Consider the following 21,063-nt stretch of genomic DNA (forward strand, 5'->3'; position numbering starts at 1 on the left):
AAATATTCACATAACACTGATTCGATCACATTGTGAGACATAGTAGTTAATCCCCGCCCCTTCCCCACAAGCCAAATTCCTAAGTCACGTCTATGACCTGACAAAATGTCCTTTGTTTTATTTTTCTGTTGCTAAATTAAGAAGTATTATAATAGTAATAAATTTTTCCTTAACTTATCACTAATTTGGAATTTACTGAATTTTTGGCACCCAGAAAGGGGCCATATCATTTGTCTTTCAGTTCCTCAGTTTACTATATTTTTGGTTCTCAATGTAGAGTCATTTTCACTACGTCATTTCCTCAGTCTATTGCAGTGTGTATCTAAAATGTCATAATATCTGTAACACATGTTTAGTTTGGTCACATAATGCTTCCAGTTGAAGTGTTTTGACATTAAATAAGACTTTTGTGGTTAAATATTAAAACACTACAGAGCCACATGATGACGATGTAATTTACAGGTGAGTGGATTTCTTTGTCTTAAGGCCCTATGAACAGAATGATAAACAGGTTTGCACCTGTTCATTTGCAGGATAACATACAGTAGCATTCATACATGAACTGGGAGAGGTTGTCAATTTGGTAAAACGTTGTTAAATGCCAGTTTTCTAAAGACGATAGTGAGCTTGTGTTTATTTTGCTCTAATATAGTTTAAATAAAAATGTTTAAGATATTCAATCTATCTAAAACTTCAAATACACTATCCAGTAACAAAACTGAATAAGGAAAACAACAAAACCCATTGTAAAAGCTTTCACTGAAGCGCAAAATTTTTTTTCAGGTTAACTGAGATTAAGCTGGGCTTGCTCAAACACATACATAAGTGCAACTGTAAGTGACTGCTAATTATGATGTGGATTTAGTCAAAGAATTTGTTTCTTATTCTTGAGATGGTTGTCATATACAGCACAACAATGATACCACTATGTGCTAGGTTTTCCTGTCTTTTATTGACTTCAGTAACAAACAGTTCGGTACTTCGTTATACCTCATTGATACTGCAACACTGAACCACAGCTGTGCAGGACACAATATACAGTCAATTTTATTTTTGATGGAATGTTGATACAGATACGACCGCCAATCATTCCATTTACATGCATGCAGCCAAACTACTTCAAGTTCACAGACAAGGAATTGTGATATTTTATTTGTAGTAATAGCGGGCTCATCAGTGGCGACTTCTGTGGGCTGGCTCTCTATGTTGTCAGCACTCAGCAGCAGCAGCAGTCAGCAGCCAGTGCCAGCAGCCTGTGCTGCCGTTATCTGCAGGTGCTGCAGCAGAGCCTCCTATGGGTCAGCAGCCTACCGATGCCCAGCAGTCATCACCAGCTGTCTGTGCTGCCACTGCCATTAGGTGCAGCAGGCGAGCCTCACAGGGTCCAGCACTCAGCGTGGTCAGCACCCTACCGGCGCCCAGCAGTACCAGTCAGCAGTCAGCAGGCAGCGACAGCTGTCTTTGCTGCCTTTGTCAGAAGCTGCAGCAGTGGTGCATCACGGGCCCCAGCACTCTGTGCAGTCAGCAGACTACCAGTGCCAATCGGCTGCTGTAGCTCTGTGAACAGCAGGGAACAAACACAGGGATTATGATTACACTCAACATCCAAAGATAGTGCTCCCTATTAATCTGAATTTGAAACAGACGCAGGGCATTCTTGCAGCAAAAACTGATTAGGGTGCAGATAAGTCTCCTAATACACTACTGGCCATAAAAATTGGTACTCCATGAAGATGACGTTAGATTAGATTAGATTAATACAAGTTCCATGGATCATGAATACGATATTTCGTAATGATGTGGAACGTGTCAAATTTTCCAATACATGACATAATTAAGTTAATTTAACAACATACTTAAGTTAATATAACAAATTTTTCATTTTTTGTGTTTTTTTATTTTTATTTCTTTTATTTTTATTTTTTTATTTTTTTATTATTTTTTTTTTGTTTTTTTTTAAATTTATATCTAAAAATTCCTCTATGGAGTAGAAGGAGTTGTCATTCAGAAATTCTTTTAATTTCTTCTTAAATACTTGTTGGTTATCTGTCAGACTTTTGATACTATTTGGTAAGTGACCAAAGACTTTAGTACCAGTATAATTCACCCCTTTCTGTGCCAAAGTTAGATTTAATCTTGAATAGTGAAGATCATCCTTTCTCCTAGTATTGTAGTTATGCACACTGCCATTACTTTTGAATTGAGTTTGGTTGTTAATAACAAATTTCATAAGAGAGTATATATACTGAGAAGCTACTGTGAATATCCCTAGATCCTTAAATAAATGTCTGCAGGATGATCTTGGGTGGACTCCAGCTATTATTCAGATTACACGCTTTTGTGCAATAAATACTCTATTCCTCAGTGATGAATTACCCCAAAATATGATGCCATATGAGAGCAACGAGTGAAAATAGGCGTAGTAAGCTAATTTACTAAGATGTTTATCACCAAAATTTGCAATGACCCTTATTGCATAAGTAGCTGAACGCAAACGTTTCAGCAGATCATCAATGTGTTTCTTCCAATTTAATCTCTCATCAATGGCCACACCTAAAAATTTGGAATATTCTACCTTAGCTATATGCTTCTGATTAAGGTCTATATTTATTAATGGCATCATACCATTCACTGTACGGAACTGTATATACTGTGTCTTATCAAAATTCAGTGAGAGTCCGTTTACAAGCAACCACTTAGTAATTTTCTGAAAGACAGTATTGACAATTTCATCAGTTAATTCTTGTTTGTCAGGTGTGATTACTATACTTGTATCATCAGCAAAGAGAACTAACTTTGCCTCTTCATGAATATAGAATGGCAAGTCATTAATATACACTCCTGGAAATGGAAAAAAGAACACATTGACACCGGTGTGTCAGACCCACCATACTTGCTCCGGACACTGCGAGAGGGCTGTACAAGCAATGATCACACGCACGGCACAGCGGACACACCAGGAACCGCGGTGTTGGCCGTCGAATGGCGCTAGCTGCGCAGCATTTGTGCACCGCCGCCGTCAGTGTCAGCCAGTTTGCCGTGGCATACGGAGCTCCATCGCAGTCTTCAACACTGGTAGCATGCCGCGACAGCGTGGACGTGAACCGTATGTGCAGTTGACGGACTTTGAGCGAGGGCGTATAGTGGGCATGCGGGAGGCCGGGTGGACGTACCGCCGAATTGCTCAACACGTGGGGTGTGAGGTCTCCACAGTACATCGATGTTGTCGCCAGTGGTCGACGGAAGGTGCACGTGCCCGTCGACCTGGGACCGGACCGCAGCGACGCACGGATGCACGCCAAGACCGTAGGATCCTACGCAGTGCCGTAGGGGACCACACCGCCACTTCCCAGCAAATTAGGGACACTGTTGCTCCTGGGGTATCGGCGAGGACCATTCGCAACCGTCTCCATGAAGCTGGGCTACGGTCCCGCACACCGTTAGGCCGTCTTCCGCTCACGCCCCAACATCGTGCAGCCCACCTCCAGTGGTGTCGCGACAGGCGTGAATGGAGGGACGACAGGAGACGTGTTGTCTTCAGCGATGAGACTCGCTTCTGCCTTGGTGCCAATGATGGTCGTATGCGTGTTTGGCGCCGTGCAGGTGTGCGCCACAATCAGGACTGCATACGACCGAGGCACACAGGGCCAACACCCGGCATCATGGTGTGGGGAGCGATCTCCTACACTGGCCGTACACCACTGGTGATCGTCGAGGGGACACTGAATAGTGCACGGTACATCCAAACCGTCATCAAACCCATCGTTCTACCATTCCTAGACCGGCAAGGGAACTTGCTGTTCCAACAGGACAATGCACGTCCGCATGTATCCCGTGCCACCCAACGTGCTCTAGAAGGTGTAAGTCAACTACCCTGGCCAGCAAGATCTCCGGATCTGTCCCCCATTGAGCATGTTTGGGACTGGATGAAGCGTCGTCTCACGCGGTCTGCACGTCCAGCACGAACGCTGGTCCAACTGAGGCGCCAGGTGGAAATGGCATGGCAAGCCGTTCCACAGGACTACATCCAGCATCTCTACGATCGTCTCCATGGGAGAATAGCAGCCTGCATTGCTGCGAAAGGTGGATATACACTGTACTAGTGCCGACATTGTGCATGCTCTGTTGCCTGTGTCTATGTGCCTGTGGTTCTGTCAGTGTGATCATGTGATGTATCTGACCCCAGGAATGTGTCAATAAAGTTTCCCCTTCCTGGGACAATGAATTCACGGTGTTCTTATTTCAATTTCCAGGAGTGTATATTAAGAACAACAAAGGACCCAAGACTGACCCTTGTGGAACCCCATTCTTGATAGTTCCCCAGTTTGAGGAATGTGCTGATCTTTGCATATTATGAGAACTACTTATTTCAACTTTCTGCACTCTTCCAGTTAGGTACGAATTAAACCATTTGTGCACTGTCCCACTCATGCCACAATACTTGAGCTTGTCTAGCAGAATTTCATGATTTACACAATCAAAAGCCTTTGAGAGATCACAAAAAATCCCAATGGGTGGTTTTCGGTTATTCAGATCATTCAAAATTTGATTGGTGAAAGCATATATGGCATTTTCTGTTGAAAAACCTTTCTGGAAACCAAACTGACATTTTGTTAGTACTTCATTGTTACAGATATGTGAAGCTACTCTTGAATACATTACTTTCTCAAAAATTTTGGATAAAGCTGTTAGAAGGGAGATTGGATGGTAATTGTTGACATCAGATCTATCCCCCTTTTTATGCAAAGGTATAACAATAGCATATTTCAGTCTATCAGGGAAAATGCCCTGTTCCAGAGAGCTATTACACAGATGGCTGAGAATCTTACTAATCTGTTGAGAACAAGTTTTTAGTATTTTGCTGGAAATGCCATCAATTCCATGTGAGTTTTTGCTTTTAAGCAAGTTTATTATTTTCCTAATTTCAGAGGGAGAAGTGGGTGAGATTTCAATTGTATCAAATTGCATAGGTATGGCCTCTTCCATTAACAGCCTAGCATCTTCTAAAGAACACCTGGATCCTACTATATCCACAACATTTAGAAAATGATTATTAAAAATATTTTCAACTTCTGACTTTTTGTTCGTAAGGTTTTCATTCAATTTGATGATAATACTGTCTTCCTGTGCTCTTGGTTGACCTGTTTCTCTTTTAATAATATTCCAAATTGTTTTAATTTTATTATCAGAGTTGCTGATTTCAGACATGATACACATACTTCTGGATTTTTTAATAACTTTTCTTAATATAACACAGTAGTTTTTATAATTTTTGATAGTTTCTGGGTCACTACTCTTTCTTGCTGTCAGATACATTTCCCTTTTCCAGTTACAAGATATTTTTATACCCTTAGTAAGCCATGGTTTGTTACAAGGTTTCTTACAAGTATATTTAACTATTTTCTTGGGGAAGCAGTTTTCAAATGTATTTACAAAAATGTCATGAAATAAATTATATTTTAAATTGGCATCAGGTTCACGGTACACCTCATCCCAGTCTAACTGCTGTAGGCTTTCCCTGAAATTTGCAATTGTTAAATCGTTGACTGAACGTACTACTTTGGAGGACTGTTTAGTATTGCCGAATGGAGCTATGTCATGTATTGTAACTAGCTGTGCACCATGATCAGAAAGACCATTCTCAACAGGCTGAGCATTTATCTGATTAAACTTATCTTGGTCTATAAAGAAGTTATCTATCAGTGAGCTGCTATCCTTTACCACCCGAGTAGGAAAATCAATAATGGGTGTCAAATTGAAAGAACCGAGTAATACTTCAAGGTCATTTTTCCTATTACCCTCTTTCAGAGAATCTACATTGAAGTCCCCACAAATAATAATTTGCTTCCCCCTGTCTGACAGATAGCACAACAAGGAGTCCAAATTTTTCAGAAATAGATGAAAATTTCCTGATGGGGACCTATATACAGTTACAATTATAAATGTGCCTTTATTTAATTTAAGCTCACAGGCACATGCTTCTATATGTTTCTCTACACAAAACTTTTTTGTTTCTATACTTTTTGCACAATGATAACTTTTGACATATATAGCAACTCCTCCTTTCTCCATATTTTCTCTCATTACATGTGCAGAGAGCTTATATCCACTTACATTTACCTTATCCATGTGAGTGGATATAAGCTCTCTGCTTACAGACGCGAAATTTAACCGACAGGAAGAAGATGCTGTGATATACAAATGATTAGCTTTTCAGAGCATTCACACAAGGTTGGCGCCGTTGGCGACACCTACAACGTGCTGACATGAGGAAAGTTTCCAACCGATTTCTCATGCATAAACAGCAGTTGACCGGCGTTGCCTGATGAAACGTTGTTGTGATGCCTTGTGTAAGGAGGAGAAATGCGTACCATCACGTTTCCCACTTGGATAAAGGTAGGATTGTAGCCTATCACGATTGCGGATTATCGTATCGCGACATTGCTGCTCGCGTTGGTCGAGATCCAATGACTGTTAGCAGAATATGAAATCGGTAGGTTCAGGAGGGTAATACGAAACGCCGTGCTGGATCCCAACGACTTCGTATCACTTGCAGTTGAGATGACAGGCATCTTATCCGGATCGTGCAGCTACGTCTCGATCCCTGAGTCAACAGATGGGGACGTTTGCAAGACAACAACCATCTGCACGAACAGTTCGACGACGTTTGCAGCAGCATGGAATATCAGCTCGGAGACCATGGGTGCAGTTACCCTTGACACTGCATCACAGACAGGAGTGCCTGCGATGGTGTACTCAACGACGAACCTGGGTGCACGAATGGCAAAACGTCATTTTTTCGGATGAATCCAGGTTCTGTTTACAGCATCATGATGGTCGCATCCGTGTTCGGCGACATCGCAGTCAACGCACATTGGAAGCGTGTATTCGTCACGCTATACTGGCGTATCACCCAGCGTCATGGTATGGAGTGCCATTGGTTACGCGTCTCGGTCACCTCTTGTTCGCATTGGCGGCACTTTGAACAGTGGACGTTACATTTCAAATGTGTTACGACCCGTGGCTCTACCCTTCATTCGGTCCCTGCGAAACCCTACATTTCAGCAGGCTAATGCACGGCCGCACGTTGCAGGTCCTGTACGGGCCTTTCTGGATACAGACAATGTTCGACTGCTGCCCTGGCCAGCACATTCTCGAGATCTCTCACCAATTGAAAACGTCAGGTCACTGGTGGCCGAGCAACTGGCTCGTCATAATACGCCAGGGACTACTCTTGATGAACTGTGGCATCGTGTTGAAGCTGCATGGGCAGCTTTACCTGTACACGCCATCCAAGCTCTGTTTGACTCAATGCTCAGGCGTATCCTTTCCACACAGGCGTCTGTCAAAATACCGGGTGATCAAAAAGTCAGTATAAATTTGAAAACTGAATAAGTCACGGTATAATGTAGATAGAGAGGTACAAATTGACACACATGCTTGGAATGTCATGGGGTTTTATTAGAACCAAGAAAATACGAACGTTCAAAAAATGTCCGCCAGATGGCGCTTCATCTGATCAGAATAGCAATAATTAGCATAACAAAGTAAGACAAAGCACAGATGATGTTCTTTACAGAAAGTGCTCAATATGTCCACCATCATTCCTCAACAATAGCTGTAGTCGAGGAATAATATTGCGAACAGCACTGTAAAGCATGTCCGGAGTTATGGTGAGGCATTGGCGTCGGATGTTGTCTTTCAGCATCCCTAGAGATGTCGGTCGATCACGATACACTTGCGACTTCAGGTAACCCAAAAGCCAATAATCGCATGGACTGAGGTCTCGGGACCTGGCAGGTCAAGCATGGCGAAAGTGGTGGCTTAGTACACGATCATCACCAAACGACGCGCAGAAGAGATCTTTCACGCGTCTAGCAATATGGGATGGAGTGCCATCCTGCATTTTGGTTCTAATAAAACCCCATGTCATTCCAAGCATGTGTGTCAATTTTTACCTCTCTATCTACATTATTCCGTGGTTTATTATGTTTTCAAATTTATACTGACTTTTTTATCACCTGGTATTTAGTATATGTGCCACAAGGCATAGCTAAGGCCAATCAGGCACAGCTTGGAAGCATATAAATACCTAGCCATCTTACACGTAAGTCTTTTCTGTTAGAGTCACAACTCTGTCACCACAAGGCTGTGATGCTTGAGCACCATCTGGCATTCTGTTTGTGGACCACAGTTCGACTCTGCATCAGGGCAGTCTGCTCTGAAACCACGGGACCTGGAGTCACCACCACGTCTGGCCAACGCCGACCCTGCGAAGCAGCTCGCTGGCCATCAACATGAGGCAGTGGGTCACTGCCATTACTTCACCTGCCTGCTGCCTGCCCAACAGTGCAGGGTGCATAAGCAGTGCTACAACATCTGTGGCCGCAGCTACCCAAGACCGCTCCGGCCTAGAATCGCTGCTAACGGAAGCAGTTACACCATGGGCCATTGCCTGCTGATGCTGAGCTCTGCCCGCACTCCAGGGCGCCAATACACATGAGCCTCCTGGATGCCTCAGCCACACTGCAATTAGAATTTCAGGGTGTTTGATTGGTACCGTATGCCAAACCCTCCAGGTACTACACAACGAAGCAGTCACATTTTTGGAAATTTGTGGTAATGTCTTATGGGACCAAACTGCTGAGCTCATCGGTTCCTAAGGTTATACATTACTTAACCTACCTTAAGCTAACTTACATTAAGGACGACACACACCCATGCCCGAGTGAGGACTCGTACCTCCGACGTAGGGAGCCGCGCGGACTGTGACAAGACACCTGAGACAGCGCGGCCACCCCGCGCGGTAGTCACATTTAAATAGGCAACAGTTGCTTCTCATTAATCTCTGTCTTGCGAATTTGAACTAATTATTCAGAAACTAATGGCATCAAACAAAACGTTGAGTACACTGACTCCTACACCTGGGGACTCAACTTACAGCTCCCCTGTTTCAGTTTGTCACAATTATATAGGTAAAACTTGACCGTAACGTTTCTTTACATTCAAGGAAATTAACATATCCAAATGTAAATTGTATCCCGAAATTAATTTAATTTTTCTCAGTTAACTGATGCTGTTAGGAGTACTTTTACTTATAATATTTTTAAAAGGAAGTTCTCCATATTCGCGGTGCTACACACGGATATCAGCAAAACATTAGAAAAATGTTGATGATAACCTGTTTCTAAGAAATTAACCTGTGGGGGAATCTGCAAAGACGATCATTATATCCTAACTGATTCGATGTAAGCAAGCCGGCCGGGGTGGCCGTGCGGTTCTAGGCGCTACAGTCTGGAACCGCGTGACCACTACGGTCGCAGGTTCGAATCCTGCCTCGGGCATGGATGTGTGTGATGTCCTTAGGTTAGTTAGGTTTAAGTAGTTCTAAGTTCTAGGGGACTGATGACCTTAGAAGTTAAGTCCCATAGTGCTCAGAGCCATTTGAACCATTTTGATGTAAGCAAGATACGTTTTTAATGATACAGATTGAACAGATAGTGACCAATTACAGAAATTCAGCCAACCCAACTTTTTACTATCCAGCCTGCCCTTTCGTGATATTATGACCAATAATTTGTAGTCCACTCCACATTTTCGCGAAGCCGGCTTTTGCAGCCTTCGTACTTAATACTAAATGTTAGTTTTTGTGCCACGGAAAAATTTTGCATGTAGTAGTATTTATCACCACTAAAGAATAGTCTGTAGTGTTGTTCGTATCAATTTCATGCAGAATACATGATTTAAAGTTAGTTGAAACAAATAATTTTTGTTACTGTGATCCCAAAATGACATATTATTAGAAACTGTGTTTCAAACAATTCAGCAAGCTTTTCAATGGAAATAATTTGTAAAATGCCCAGGATGTTCCAAAGAACACCGACAAACTTTAGGGGCAGGTTTTGTACACCAAAACATTTACTAGAGATTATTTCTTGCTCTGGTCAATTCTTCTTCCTCCCAAAATATGGAAGCAAAGACCTTGCAGTAGATGAGATCTGCTTCATAGTATCAAAGATGAACAAGTGCTCATACCTCTTAAGGCACGCATTTTAGAGCCAATGTTTACAGACTTTTTTACTTATTTCTGTGTGAAGAAACTGTCCCTAAAATTTGTCGATGTTTTCGGTACGCCCTGTAGAACTAAAAAGTGACATTGTTAACCTGAAAAGAAAACAGAAATTTTATATTTTCATTGTTTACATTTAGGTTAATGAAAAGTATTTTTCTATTAATTCTCAAAGAATGCAATTGGTCTTGTTACTTCTATTTCACTAAAAGCTATTAGAAATCTCAGGATCCGCTAGAAATGGAAATGAGATGTAGTATTAACAATGGACTAAAATTAAGAAATTAGTTTTTGTTACAGTTGATATCTATATACACTCCTGGAAATTGAAATGAGAACACCGTGAATTCATTGTCCCAGGAAAGGGAAACTTTATTGACACATTCCTGGGGTCAGATACATCACATGATCACACTGACAGAACCACAGGCACATAGACACAGGCAACAGAGTATGCACAATGTCGGCACTAGTACAGTGTATATCCACCTTTCGCAGCAATGCAGGCTGCTATTCTCCAATGGAGACGATCGTAGAGATGCTGGATGTAGTCCTGTGGAACGGCTTGCCATGCCATTTCCACCTGGCGCCTCAGTTGGACCAGCGTTCGTGCTGGACGTGCAGACCGCGTGAGACGACGCTTCATCCAGTCCCAAACATGCTCAATGGGGGACAGATCCGGAGATCTTGCTGGCCAGGGTAGTTGACTTACACCTTCTAGAGCACGTTGGGTGGCACGGGATGCATGCGGACGTGCATTGTCCTGTTGGAACAGCAAGTTCCCTTGCCGGTCTAGGAATGGTAGAACGATGGGTTCGATGACGGTTTGGATGTACCGTGCACTATTCAGTGTCCCCTCGACGATCACCAGTGGTGTACGGCCAGTGTAGGAGATCGCTCCCCACACCATGATGCCGGGTGTTGGCCCTGTGTGCCTCGGTCGTATGCAGTCCTGATTGTGGCGCTCACCTGCACGGCGCCAAACACGCATACGACCATCATTGGCACCAAGGCAGAAGCGAGTCTCATCGCTGAAGACGACACGTCTCCATTCGTCCCTCCATTCACGCCTGTCGCGACACCACTGGAGGCGGGCTGCACGATGTTGGGGCGTGAGCGGAAGACGGCCTAACGGTGTGCGGGACCGTAGCCCAGCTTCATGGAGACGGTTGCGAATGGTCCTCGCCGATACCCCAGGAGCAACAGTGTCCCTAATTTGCTGGGAAGTGGCGGTGCGGTCCCCTACGGCACTGCGTAGGATCCTACGGTCTTGGCGTGCATCCGTGCGTCGCTGCGGTCCGGTCCCAGGTCGACGGGCACGTGCACCTTCCGCCGACCACTGGCGACAACATCGATGTACTGTGGAGACCTCACGCCCCACGTGTTGAGCAATTCGGCGGTACGTCCACCCGGCCTCCCGCATGCCCACTATACGCCCTCGCTCAAAGTCCGTCAACTGCACATACGGTTCACGTCCACGCTGTCGCGGCATGCTACCAGTGTTAAAGACTGCGATGGAGCTCCGTATGCCACGGCAAACTGGCTGACACTGACGGCGGCGGTGCACAAATGCTGCGCAGCTAGCGCCATTCGACGGCCAACACCGCGGTTCCTGGTGTGTCCGCTGTGCCGTGCGTGTGATCATTGCTTGTACAGCCCTCTCGCAGTGTCCGGAGCAAGTATGGTGGGTCTGACACACCGGTGTCAATGTGTTCTTTTTTCCATTTCCAGGAGTGTAGTTCTTATTTTAAAGAAAAACAACACAATTCCACGATTACGTGATTTAAATTTATTTTAAAAGTTCCTACCAAGAGGCCAAAGAAAGATTTCTAATGTCTGAGGAAGGTTGACAGGGTGAGGGAGCGGTGCCGCCAAATAATAAGTGGTTTTGTGGAAAAATGACCTCAAACCAGCCCTGATCAGGAGCTAGGAAAGTGAGGTATCAATAAAGACGATATAACAAAGAGAGAGAGCTTCAGAGCAAACATACTGGGAATGGTGGATCTATATGACGAGAAAGCGAGAAGAGCATCAAGAAGAGATAGCAAGAATAATGCATCGAATGAAGAGTCGGTGATATAAGCCACAAAGGAATTAAATACATCAGTAGCCAGTGGACATTGATTCATATCAATGCAACAAGTTGAAAATTTGTGGGAGAGCAGGATTCGAACCCAGTTCTCCTGCTTACTGGGTAGATTCACTGACCAATACGCCGTCCAGACACAATGGTCACCTCAGCCGCAGGGATCATTATAGCACGCCTCACATCTGACCCAGATCCTCGACTTATACCACACATTACTGATGTAGTGCCCCTTCTCAATAGCCTTATTACTCGCAGCATCTCGCCGATTCCCGTTAGAGTTCAAGCTTTGTGTGTATCTGCACTGAAGGGATCACTGCCAGTCATCAGGTTAATTAATCTTATATGTGACGTCTTTTCTTTCAGAGATGTCCGAAAGAACGTAAACCACATATCGAACTGAAAGAGATAAGAAGTTGGGAGGCAAATGTGTAGTTATAGGTTCTAGGTCAGGGGTTGTCAACCGTTCTTACCTACTGCCTTCTTTTGTGTTTGAATTAGTAGTAAGATTTTCTAACTGCCCACCAGCTCTACAGCAATAGTAATTTCTAAAGTAGGGAGGGAACTTTACATTAGAAAATTTATAAAGCAGAGTTGTAGATAGTTAAAGCATATGTATATACTGCTTACCAAACACGTTGTATCAGAATTTCATGGAAACCTAATGAAATTGTTTTCCACCATCAACCACTTACTGCCAACCGTAAAACCTGGAACGTCCGCTAGTGGGCGTTAGTCTGTTGGCAGATGGACCGTGCGTTCAAACGTTGAGGATTGATCGTGCCGAGTTAGTTTCTGACGTCATAATGAGGAAAAAGGATGTTGGGAGTTTTTCTGAACGTGCAAAACAATATCTGATATGAGAGATATTCCGAACGTACGTGAAATAATTCCATCTACATCACATGCACGCTATGTCTCTTCAGTACAGGCTCATGAGATGCCATATTGGCTTCCATTTGAACCTCGTATTTAAGAGACATAGGGTGCATGTGATGTAGATGGAATTCTTTCACGTACGTTCGAAATATCTCTTATATGCCATTTCTAAGCACCAGAAAATTGAGGATCTCTCGAAAACCCGTCGTTAATTGTATGATTTGTTGTAATAAAATGCCGGGAAACGTCATGTTGATGGTTAAAGAGTTATTGTAACTTGTCTCTAATGAAAGTATCCCGTTTCAGTGTAACGGCACACTCAGGATCCGTAAGAAATTCAATGTCCTTGATGTAATTTGTTATAATTAACTTACCTAAGATTAAAGCTTTCCGTTCACCTTAAGATGCAAAGTACGGTCACTGAACAGTCGTGGTTGGTATAGTGCAATATGTATCATAGCAGACTGGAAAGGTAATAATGGTCCATGTGTTGCTAGTTCACGCATCACTAAATATAAGTACTTTTAATGTTGGCCTTCTCGCTTTCTAATAGGTTCTGGTATTTTGATTAGTTTAATAATAATGTATGCCATAATATTCGATGTTATGTACGTATAAGCGCGGTCTTTCTGAGGAATGAGTTTGCTTGATTAGCTTCATCTACAAAACAGCTTGCGCTACTTGCAGCAAGATATTTTGATCTTTCTTTTCTTAAGTTTCGTATTTCACATGTAAAGATTTTGCCGCTGAAGAGGAACAATCATCAAATAAGAATTTGTATTGCACTATTTGTAATGGAACTTTTATAAGCCAATGTCATTTCTGATTGGACACATCAGCACTGCAACCCAATAACACTACATGCACGCCCTATACGTTTCCGCGAGAAGGTCAAATACCTCGGTGTCTTGCTGGACCGGAAACTACTATGGGGGGACTGCATTCAACACGTGGCCAACAAAGCAAACGCGAGGCACTAACAGCTCTACCCTATACTTAACAGGCATAGCGCACTGAATAGGAGGGTGTCCAGGTCGATGTACATGACACTTATTCGACCCCTGATGACGTACGCAGCCCCTGTCTGGGGATACGCTGCGCCCACACGCCTGCGCCGTCTGCAGCTCATACGGAACAATGTACTCAAAATCATAGGCAACGCTCCGCGCTACACACGCACCGTGGATCTTCACCTGGAATATCGGACAGATACCATCTTGTAGGTATTCCAAAAACTCTCCACACGACTGTACAGTAACACGAGACACTCGCGTAACCCGTTTATCCTATCTCTGGGTAACTACACAACCATAGATGAAAACATAATAGACCAAAGACACTATTAGCAAGAAACTAAACATCTATGGTCCATAGTACGCTAACACGACAGTACTGGCGAGCCCCTGTAACACAGCTACTAGCCAGCCGGAGTGGCCACGAGGTTCTAGGCGCTACAGTCTGGAGCCGAGCGACCACTACGGTCGCAGGTTCGAATCCTGCCTCGGGCTTGGATGTGTGTGATGTCCTTAGTTTAGTTAGGTTTAATTATTTCTAAGTTCTAGGCGACTGATGACCTCAGAAGTTAAGTCGCATAGTGCTCAGAGCCATTTGAACTTGCTGTAGCAGAGGTTTTTTTCCCTTGGCGCTTGCCTTGGCACTTTTTTTCCCCTCTGCCCTTACAAACCGCTACCCTTCGATCGCTTTCGTCCACTTTCTGTCTCCTGATGGACCATGTCAATGAGTAATACTCCCCAGACACACGGATAACATCACAGCCCGCATCCTGTGACTCATGATTTGAAAACTAACATGTTATATAGAGGTGACAGTAGAATTTTTGGTTTGGTCACCACGTTGGCGTGGGCGTCGAGAGCCCCATCCTTTATTTAAAAAAAATCTGATTGGACATGGTAGTTTTCTTTCTTATATCATGTCCATGGATATTGAAGTTTTTATTTATGTATGCAGCAAACAGACTAACGTAACGAGGATATTGAGAAGGGAAGAAATGTGAGTTATAATGGAGTTAACGCAGAAACTTTACGCCTACAAATTTAGTTAACAGTGTGACGTGCGAGCTAGATACAGCCGACAACTGCCGCTGGAGCGCGCTGCGATCCCTTGTACCACGTTGACGCACACGTACCGTATGAACAAGTCGCGTCATTTGTGAGCGTTCAGCATCAGTTTGAATTCGGAACGCTCAACGTTGACGTTCGACGTCACGGTCCGTGTGCCAATGGCTTTAGGTACCAGGTTGGTTCAAATGATTCAAATGGCTCTGGTCTTACGTTAAATCAGTAAGTGGATCGAAACAGCGTTTCCAGACACTCCGGGATGATGAAGGCATTGAAACAGAGGATGAAACGCGTAAAGCTGTAATACTAAACACCTTTTTCCAAAGCTGTTTCACAGAGGAAGACCGCACTGCAGTTCCTTCTCTAAATCCTCGCACAAACGAAAAAATGGCTGACATTGAAATAAATGTCCAAGGAATAGAAAAGCAACTGGAATCACTCAACAGAGGAAAGTCCACTGGACCTGATGGGATACCAATTCGATTCTACACAGTGTACGCGAAAGAACTTGCCCCCCTTCTAACAGCCGTGTACCGCAAGTCTCTAGAGGAACGGACGGTTCAAATTATTGGAAAAGAGCACAGGTAGTCCCAGTCTTCAAGAAGGGTCGTCGAGCAGATGCGCAAAACTATAGACCTATATCCCTGACGTCGATCTGTTGCAGAATTTTAGAACATGTTTTTTGCTCGAGTATCATGTCGTTTTTGGAAACCCAGAATCTACTATGTAGGAATCAACATGGATTCCGGAAACAGCGATCGTGTGAGACCCAACTCGCTTTATTTGTTCATGAGACCCAGAAAATATTAGATACAGGCTCCCAGGTAGATGCTATTTTTCTTGACTTCCGGAAGGCGTTCGATACAGTTCCGCACTGTCGCCTGATAAACAAAGTAAGAGCCTACGGAATATCAGACCAGCTGTGTGGCTGGATTGAAGAGTTTTTAGCAAACAGAACACAGCATGTTGTTATCAATGGAGAGACGTCTACAGACGTTAAAGTAACCTCTGGCGTGCCACAGGGGAGTGTTATGGGACCATTGCTTTTCACAATATTTATAAATGACCTAGTAGATAGTGTCGGAAGTTCCATGCGGCTTTTCGCGGATGATGCTGTAGTATACAGAGAAGTTGCAGCATTAGAAAATTGTAGCGAAATGCAGGAAGATCTGCATCGCATAGGCACTTGGTACAGGGAGTGGCAACTGACCCTTAACATAGACAAATGTAATGTATTTCGAATACATAGAAAGAAGGATCCTTTATTGTATGATTATATGATAGCAGAACAAACACTGGTAGCAGTTACCTCTGTAAAATATCTGGGAGTATGCGTGCGGAACGATTTGAAGTGGAATGATCATATAAAATTAATTGTTGGTAAGGCGGGTACCAGGTTGAGATTCATTGGGAGAGTCCTTAGAAAATGTAGTCCATCAACAAAGGAGGTGGCTTACAAAACACTCGTTCGACCTATACTTGAGTATTGCGCATCAGTGTGGGATCCGTACCAGATCGGGTTGACGGAGGAGATAGAGAAGATCCAAAGAAGAGCGGCGCGTTTCGTCACAGGTTTATTTGGTAACCGTGATAGCGTTACGGAGATGTTTAACAAACTCAAGTGGCAGACTCTGCAAGAGAGGCGCTCTGCATCGCGGTGTAGCTTGCTCGCCAGGTTTCGAGAGGGTGCGTTTCTGGATGAGGTATCGAATATATTGCTTCCCCCTACTTATACCTCCAGAGGAGATCACGAATGTAAAATTAGAGAGATTAGAGCGCGCACGGAGGCTTTCAGACAGTCGTTCTTCCCGCGAACCATACGCGACTGGAACAGGAAAGGGAGGTAATGACAGTGGCACGTAAAGTGCCCTCCGCCACACACCGTTGGGTGTCTTGCGGAGTATAAATGTAGATGTAGATGTAGAACTATAGGACTTAACTGCTGTGGTCATCAGTCCCTACTAGAACTTAGAACTACTTAAACCTAACTAACCTAAGGACATCACAAACACCCATGCCCGAGGCAGGATTCGAACCTGCGACCGCAGCGGTCGCTCGGTTCCAGACTGTAGCGCCTAGAACCGCTCGGCCACTTCGGCGGGCAGGTACCAGGTTGACTACCAGTGTTCGAGATGGTTGTAACGATCAAAAATACGACTGAAAGTGTGGCAAGTTCTGTGGACGAGGCACTGTACTCACGGGGATAGTAGAAGAGCGCTTCGCGGCGGCAGCACTTGCCGTGGCACCACGTGTAGCCGCGGTCGCAGCCCTTGCGCCACGCCGTGTGGCAGCGGACGCCGTCCAGCCGCGTCCCGGCCTCTGCGGGGTGCCCTTCCAGATCCAGCTCCAGCTCGGCGAAGCCTCTGCACTGCACCAGCGGCCGCTGCAACATCGGGTCCCTGTCCAGAGTGTACCATCTGCTGTCGCACAACTTGCACTTGTACCGCGACGGCGAGTCGGCGGAGCCGCTCCGCATGACGAAGTACACTTCGCCTTTGGAAAAATCCGAAACCTCTCTCTCCGCGGCGATGCAGTGGATGAGTTCCAGGCCGGGAGAGTTGAACTGGAAGGCGAGCGTGGCGTCGCGGTAGCGGGGACCCCGGTCGGCGCAACTCCACATGCCCTCGCTGTGCTCGCTGTAGTTACGCCTCAGCAGCTCCTCGAGCGCCGGCCCCGATCCTTTGCAGGCGCTACCGCGCGTACCCGCGGCGGCATCCGCGCATGCGCAGCACAGCAGCGCCACGGCCGCAGCCACGGCCAGGCAGCGCATCGCGGCTGCTCCCGCAGAGCAAGTAGTGGTCGCGCGCGAACCGCGGTCCCTCCTCGGCGGCATCACTCTCTCGAATTGTCCTTAGCTCGGTCGGCGTTGCCGTCTTATAGCCCGGCCTCGGCCTGCGGCGGCAGTCGCCCGGGGTTGGTGGGGAGAGGAGAGGGCTCTGCCCGCGTCGGGAGCCGCCGCGGGTGACGGGGTACCAACGTCTCGCCGTTACCTGCTCCGACTCGCCGTCAAGGACCATTCGCACTATAGTCGTGCCGCTGAAAGAACATCCACGACAACGGTTGTGCTGCAAATGCTGTAACTGAGTTGTTTGTTGTCGTTATGCCTTAATATGGATGGGATAAACAGTTTAGATAAAATGCGAATATAAGCTTTGGAGATGTGGTGCTACAGAATAATGTTGAAGATTCGATGGGTAGATCACGAAACTAATAAGGAGATACTGAATAGAATTGGAGAGACAAGAAATTTGTGGCACAACTTGACCAAAAAAAGAGATCGGTTGACAGGACACATTGTGAGGCGTCAAGGGATCACCAATTTAGTACTGGAAGGACTTTTGGGGTGTAGAAATAGTGAAGTGAGACGAACATATGAACACAATAAGCAGATTTAGAAGGACGTAGGCTGTAGTAGTTACTCGAAATGGTTCAAATGGCTCTAAGCACTATGGGACTGAACATCTGAGGTCATCGGTCCCCTAGAACTTAGAACTACTTAAATGTAACTAACCTAAGGACATCACACACACCCATGCCCGAGGCAGGATTCGAACCTGCGACCATAGCAGCAGCGCGGTTCCAAACTGAAGCGCCTAGGCCACGCGGGATGAGTCGAGCGGTCTTAAGCGCTGCAGTCATGGACTCTGCTGCTGATCCCGGCTGAGGTTCGAATCCTACCTCTGGCATGGATGTGTGTGACGTCCTTAGGTTAGTTAGGTTTAAGTAGTTCTAAGTTCTAGGCGACTGATGACCTCAGAAGTTAAGTCGCATAGTGCTCAGAGCCATTTGAACCATTTGAACTGGAAGGACTTTTGGGGTGTAGAAATAGTGAAGTGAGACGAAGATATGAACACAGTAAGCAGATTTAGAAGGACGTATGTTGTAGTACTTACTCGGATATGAGAGGCTGGTACAGGGTAGAGTAGCATAGAGAGCTGCATCAAACCAGTCTTCGGACTGGAGACCACAACTAACATCACCAATAGGTCGCCCGACTACCAGTATCACACCGGAAAATTGAATCGGTCAATACAAACAGGTCATGAGTCAGCTTTTTTTACAAAAATGAGTTACATAGACTGAGGTGAGAAAAATCATGGTGAAACATCCCCTTAGAAAAATTTATAAATGACAGTGCTGTAAAACCTCTACGTTATTTGATTTTCAAACAGCTGAGCAAAACTGAACGTACTCAGACATTTCTCTCTTTACTTATTCTGATCAACGCTAAACTGACACACAATATTTTATTTATTTATTTATTTATTTTTAGCGTAACGCAATCTGACTTCCAATAATCCCTACAAAAGAAAGGACCTGACTAACAGTAACCTATACCTTTCATGAATCACTTACCTCACAAAAATCTTCGTTACTCAAACTAATGCAATACAGTGAGCGCCAATACTGCCAGCTAAATAAAAGATACTAACTACTAAAGGCACCGCATACTGATAGGCATACTGTAGTTAGCAAAGGGAAGATTTTGATGGAGAACAAACAATGTATTTTAAAAAACTAAAAATCTGCCTCGATTGCGAAAAAAGCACCTAGTGTTAACCCAGGTTTCGGTGTAGATAACTACACCCTCTTCAGAACAACAATAAAACCCACAAGTTTCTAAGACGACCTTTGTCAATGATTAAAAGAACACCATAGCTATACATTTATAAACGAAAAAGAAAAGGAAAACACAAACAGTACATATAAACAAAGTCAAAACCACTACTTAACTTGATAGAGTACGCTCCACCTCACACCGGCCTATGTTCGATGGGCCATGACCCGCCATAAAATCGAGTTAAGTAGTGGTTTTGACTTTGTTCATGTTTGTGTTTTCCTTTTCTTTTTCGTTTATAAATGTATAGCTATGGTGTTCTTTTATTCATTGACAAATATCTTCTTCGGCACTTGTGGGTTTTATTGTTGCTCTGAAGAACGTGTAGTTATCTACGCCGAAACCTGGGTTAACACTAGGTGCTTTTTTCGCAATCGAGGCGGGTTTTTAGTTTTTTAATATATTAACCAACGATTGCTGACGCGCTGCGATGTTGAAGGTTCTTAAACAATGTATTTACCTTAATAGTGTTCAAAAGTCATAATATATGTATCAGTTCATGACATCCAGTCTTACAAATTTCATTTTTCTGACCGACACACGTCCAGATCGTCCGCTCTCAAAACTCTGCCATCTCTCCCCCACACCCACCACTGCTGCCGGCTCACCTCCAACTGAGTAACGCTACACGCTGTTCACATCCAACTGCCCAACACTACAATAGTGAATATTCCAACAATGCCAACCAGCCACAGACTGCACACAGCGAAGTTAGTGATTTTTATAAGCCGCGCAGGATTAGCCGAGCGGTCTAAGGCGCTGCAGTCATGGACTGTGCGGCTGGTCCCAGCGGAGGTTCGAGTCCTCTCTCGGGTATGGGTGTGTGTGTTTGTCCTTAGGATAATTTAGGTTAAGTAGTGTGTAAGCTTGGGGACTGATGACCTTAGCAGTTACGTCCCATAAGACTTCAGACACATTTGAACATTTTTTGATTTTCATATAGAGCGCTACATCGCTTTACCAACTTAAAAACCGAAACAGCCTACTTACAATGGAATAGCGATATTCACGAGGCGTGTTTTTTAAGTAAGGTCCGCTTTGTTGTAGACACTAGTAGTTCGCGCGCATACCGCAATGAGCGCGTGCGTCGTGTACCGGCATGCCTCGGGAACAACTGTGCTCAGTTTCAGCTCTGTAGCTAACCTGTACAGTTCTGTTCTGTACTTTCAAAATGTTTAAGACTATCAACTCGCCCGTCGCGTGTGTGGTTGTGGTTCACTCAGTGATACGGTTTTTGTCTTCAAGGAACCTGTCTGCTGTAGAAATTCATCGACAGATTTGCGAAGTGTACGGTGATATGGTTATGAGTGAAAGCAAAGTGCGTAAGTGGGTA

General features: G+C 44.6%; 1 protein-coding gene across 1 annotated transcript; it reads right to left on the bottom strand.

The window, feature by feature from the left end:
- Positions 1–933: 933 nt before the first annotated feature.
- On the bottom strand, positions 934–17,944 carry LOC126176708 (uncharacterized). Its single transcript, XM_049923875.1, has 2 exons — positions 17,312–17,944; positions 934–1,557 (listed from the first exon to the last, which is right to left on the bottom strand). Exons 1-2 carry the CDS (start codon positions 17,880–17,882, stop codon positions 1,439–1,441), a joined length of 690 nt encoding a protein of 229 aa, XP_049779832.1. The 5' UTR covers positions 17,883–17,944; the 3' UTR covers positions 934–1,438.
- Between the last annotated feature and the right edge of the window lie 3,119 nt (positions 17,945–21,063).

Source organism: Schistocerca cancellata, chromosome 3 (genome assembly GCF_023864275.1).
Source record: "Schistocerca cancellata isolate TAMUIC-IGC-003103 chromosome 3, iqSchCanc2.1, whole genome shotgun sequence".
Lineage (NCBI taxonomy): Eukaryota > Metazoa > Arthropoda > Insecta > Orthoptera > Acrididae > Schistocerca > Schistocerca cancellata.